This window comes from Lathyrus oleraceus, chromosome 1 (genome assembly GCF_024323335.1).
Source record: "Lathyrus oleraceus cultivar Zhongwan6 chromosome 1, CAAS_Psat_ZW6_1.0, whole genome shotgun sequence".
Taxonomy (NCBI): domain Eukaryota; kingdom Viridiplantae; phylum Streptophyta; class Magnoliopsida; order Fabales; family Fabaceae; genus Lathyrus; species Lathyrus oleraceus.
In genome coordinates, this window is record NC_066579.1 from 433,718,805 (window position 1) to 433,722,143 (window position 3,339).

At 35.3% G+C, this 3,339-nt stretch overlaps 1 protein-coding gene across 1 annotated transcript; it reads right to left on the reverse strand.

Moving 5' to 3' along the window:
* Window positions 1-661: 661 nt before the first annotated feature.
* On the reverse strand, window positions 662-2,278 carry LOC127080354 (pyridoxal 5'-phosphate synthase subunit PDX1.3). Its single transcript, XM_051020684.1, has one exon. The coding sequence runs from the start codon at window positions 2,116-2,118 to the stop codon at window positions 1,183-1,185; it is 936 nt and encodes a 311-aa protein (XP_050876641.1). The 5' UTR covers window positions 2,119-2,278; the 3' UTR covers window positions 662-1,182.
* Between the last annotated feature and the right edge of the window lie 1,061 nt (window positions 2,279-3,339).

A 3,339-nucleotide genomic window follows, 5' to 3' on the forward strand; every position in this document is an offset into this window, starting at 1 on the left:
CAACAGTGAATCAACACCATAGGAACAACAATCCATTACTAGCTAGCATCTTATCTAGACTAGAAATTAAAGACCGCATAATATCCCACTCTGTGTAAAGCTAGTGGCACCACATTTTTGTGTGGACAATAGTCTATTGCTAATTATAGATGACTGTATAGTGACTAAACATAAACTGGAAAATAGTCTCTATCACTACTTTATCAATTTAATTATAATGACACAAAAAATAGAGCTAAAGTAATATACTATCACCACTAATTATAGCACTGGTTGTCGTGAGAGATATAGAAATGGCTTGTAAAGGGTCTCCATTTCCCTTCCAACAGAACAAAAATGGTTATAGACAAGCTTCAGACATTTTGTTCCATGTTCAATCTAGAAACATCAAAATTATAAATGACACAATTAATTAAAGTATAGAGTCGTAGGTCCGTCTTGAAGGTGTCTGCAAGACGGGGGACAGATCACAAAATTTACTATGTTTAAACCGTAGTTAAAAAGTAGAGATACGAGATTCCAAGAATAAGTGTCATTTTGTAATCTTAACTTGAACTATATGTATATTCAAAGGTAGCATTGGTATGAAACAGTACCATATAGTATAAAATTGTTCAATAATTTTGGCACCAAAAGGGAAATGGCTTGAAACACAATCCAATTGAGCAAAGATTAACATCCAATATTAACTTATTAAAAAAGACAATAGATCCAACATAACAATAGAATTCAATACTCAAACAAGAATGGTTCTAGTTCATGATGAATCCACAGACTCAACATGACAATAGAATTCAATACTCAAACAAGAATGGTTCTAGTTCATGATGAATCCACAGACTCAACATGACAATAGAATTCAATACTCAAACAAGAATGGTTCTAGTTCATGATGAATCCACAGACTCAACATACTAGTTTAAACACTATAATAACCTTGGATGTCTAAAACAAGTATCAGCATATTACAAGCCACGGAAGGCTAGCTTCTTCTTTTCTTTTTTTCTTTTGTTTTCTTTCTTCCATCTAAGACAGTTCAAAAACATAAGAAGCAAAAACATGATAACCTTATTAAAATCAAATATAAGAAACAACTAAAAAAAACTAGTAAAATAAGATAAGATAAAACCCTTTCAGATAGAAATTTCCATGCAAAAGAGAACCTTTAGTGAATCCATTCATTCATTCAGACCGATTCGCGAACCTCTCGACATTATGATCAGTCAAGTTAAGCCCAACCATAGCTTCACCCAATCCACAACTAACCTCGGCCAAAACCTCAGGATCACTGTAATGAGTAACAGCCTGAACAATCGCTCGAGCCCGTTTCGCCGGGTCGCCGCTCTTGAAAACACCAGAACCAACAAACACACCATCACAACCAAGCTGCATCATCAACGCTGCATCAGCCGGTGTAGCAACACCACCGGCGGCAAACTGAACAACCGGAAGCCTCCCGAGTTGCTTCGTCTGCATAACAAGATCATAAGGAGCAGCAATTTTCTTGGAGAAAGTGAAAACCTCGTCGTCATCCATGTTTGCAAGAACCCTAATATCACCGAGAACAGACCTAACATGTCTAACAGCTTCAATGATGTTACCGGTCCCGGCTTCACCTTTGGTACGAATCATGGCAGCTCCCTCTCTGATACGACGGAGAGCTTCACCGAGGTTCCGGCAACCGCAAACGAAAGGGATACGGAAGTTATGTTTGTTGATGTGATTATCTTCATCAGCTAGGGTTAGAACCTCACTCTCATCGACGTAATCGATTCCGATAGCTTCGAGGATCTGAGCTTCAACGAAGTGACCGATACGGGCCTTGGCCATGACGGGGATAGTGACGGCTTGTTTGATTTCTTTGATGAGCTGAGGGTCGCTCATACGAGCGACGCCGCCTTGGGCGCGGATGTCGGCGGGGACACGTTCGAGAGCCATGACGGCGCAGGCACCGGCTTCTTCAGCGATGCGGGCTTGTTCGGCGTTGACAACGTCCATAATGACGCCGCCGCGGAGCATTTGGGCGAGGCCGACTTTGACGGAGAAAGGAGAGGATTTCTTGGTTGTTTCGGTGAGGGCGCCGTTGCCATAGACGGTAACAACTCCAGATCCTTCCATGGGGAGAGAGATGAAATGAAAATGGTGTCTGGAAATGATGAAGGCGGAGGAGATTGAGGATGAGGAAGGGAGAGGCGATGAGAGGTTTATGTAGTGCTCAAATCTATCAATTAATATCTGCCTTCACTACTCCGAATCATATCCAGCCACGCATTTATTTTTACTAGTGTTCAGATGGCACTTCTTTCCGCTTTTTTAATAAATACATATAAAAATAAAGTATAATTTAATAATTTAAAAATTTTGAAAAAAATTAAATTTGCTAAAGCAAACAAACATAAGAATCCACATTTCTAGTATCTCAATTCATAAATATTAAATGGAATGGAATAAAATATTAATGGCAATATAAACTTGAAATTTTCAAATTGTATATTTTATTGTGTTAAAAAGATTTATTTATTTCTAAAGTTATATTTTAATTTTGTTATATAGAAGTAGTTGAAATAAAATGAACTAAACTAACACCTAATCGAAGATAAAGTTGTTTCATGAGAAGCATTAGTTAACAACAGAAACAAATGATACACAAAAAGGAAAAACTAAAAAATAAGGAAACAAAATTGGACTTTTTTTTCAGTTTAGTGAGAAGGTAAACGAGGGATTGGAAAGAAAAAAATTAAAATATAAATAAATATATAAGTTTTTTAAGAAAAATATTTTATTTAAAATGATAAAATAATATTTATTGTGAATATTTTTTTAATTTTTTTAATACTTTAACAACAAAAATTATATTTGAATAATTTGTCTAAGTTTTCTAAAATTTTCCAAAATTCTTTTTCAATACAAATTTTGAATTCTTCCAAGTTATGAGATTTTGGTTTTATGAATAAATACAAATCCTCCCAATCAAAATCTTTCTATTTTTTTTTCATTCAATTCTTCCTATTTTTCAAAGTCATCTCATCTCTTTTCTTCCAAACTCTCAAACAAAGAAGGAATACATAGGTATAACACATGCGCACTTAGAAATCTCATCCATGATTTAGATTGGATCTCAGACTATCAAAATCATCATCAATAGATCATAGAATAACAACATAGAAACAAAACCATAAATCGCCATCAACCCTAGAATCAAGACAAACTATTGAATCGCTATTGGTTTAAGCATATGATAGTGTTTTGAAAGTAGTTAAAAAAAGTGCGTGAGTCCACTTTTGCTCTACCTAAAAATTATTTTCCACCTAAAAAATACTTTTTTAGAGCGAAATAAAA

Excerpts from the sequence above, each read along its gene's own strand:
- LOC127080354 (XM_051020684.1), bottom strand. The coding sequence starts at position 2,118 with ATGGAAGGATCTGGAGTTGTTACCGTCTATGGCAACGGCGCCCTCACC.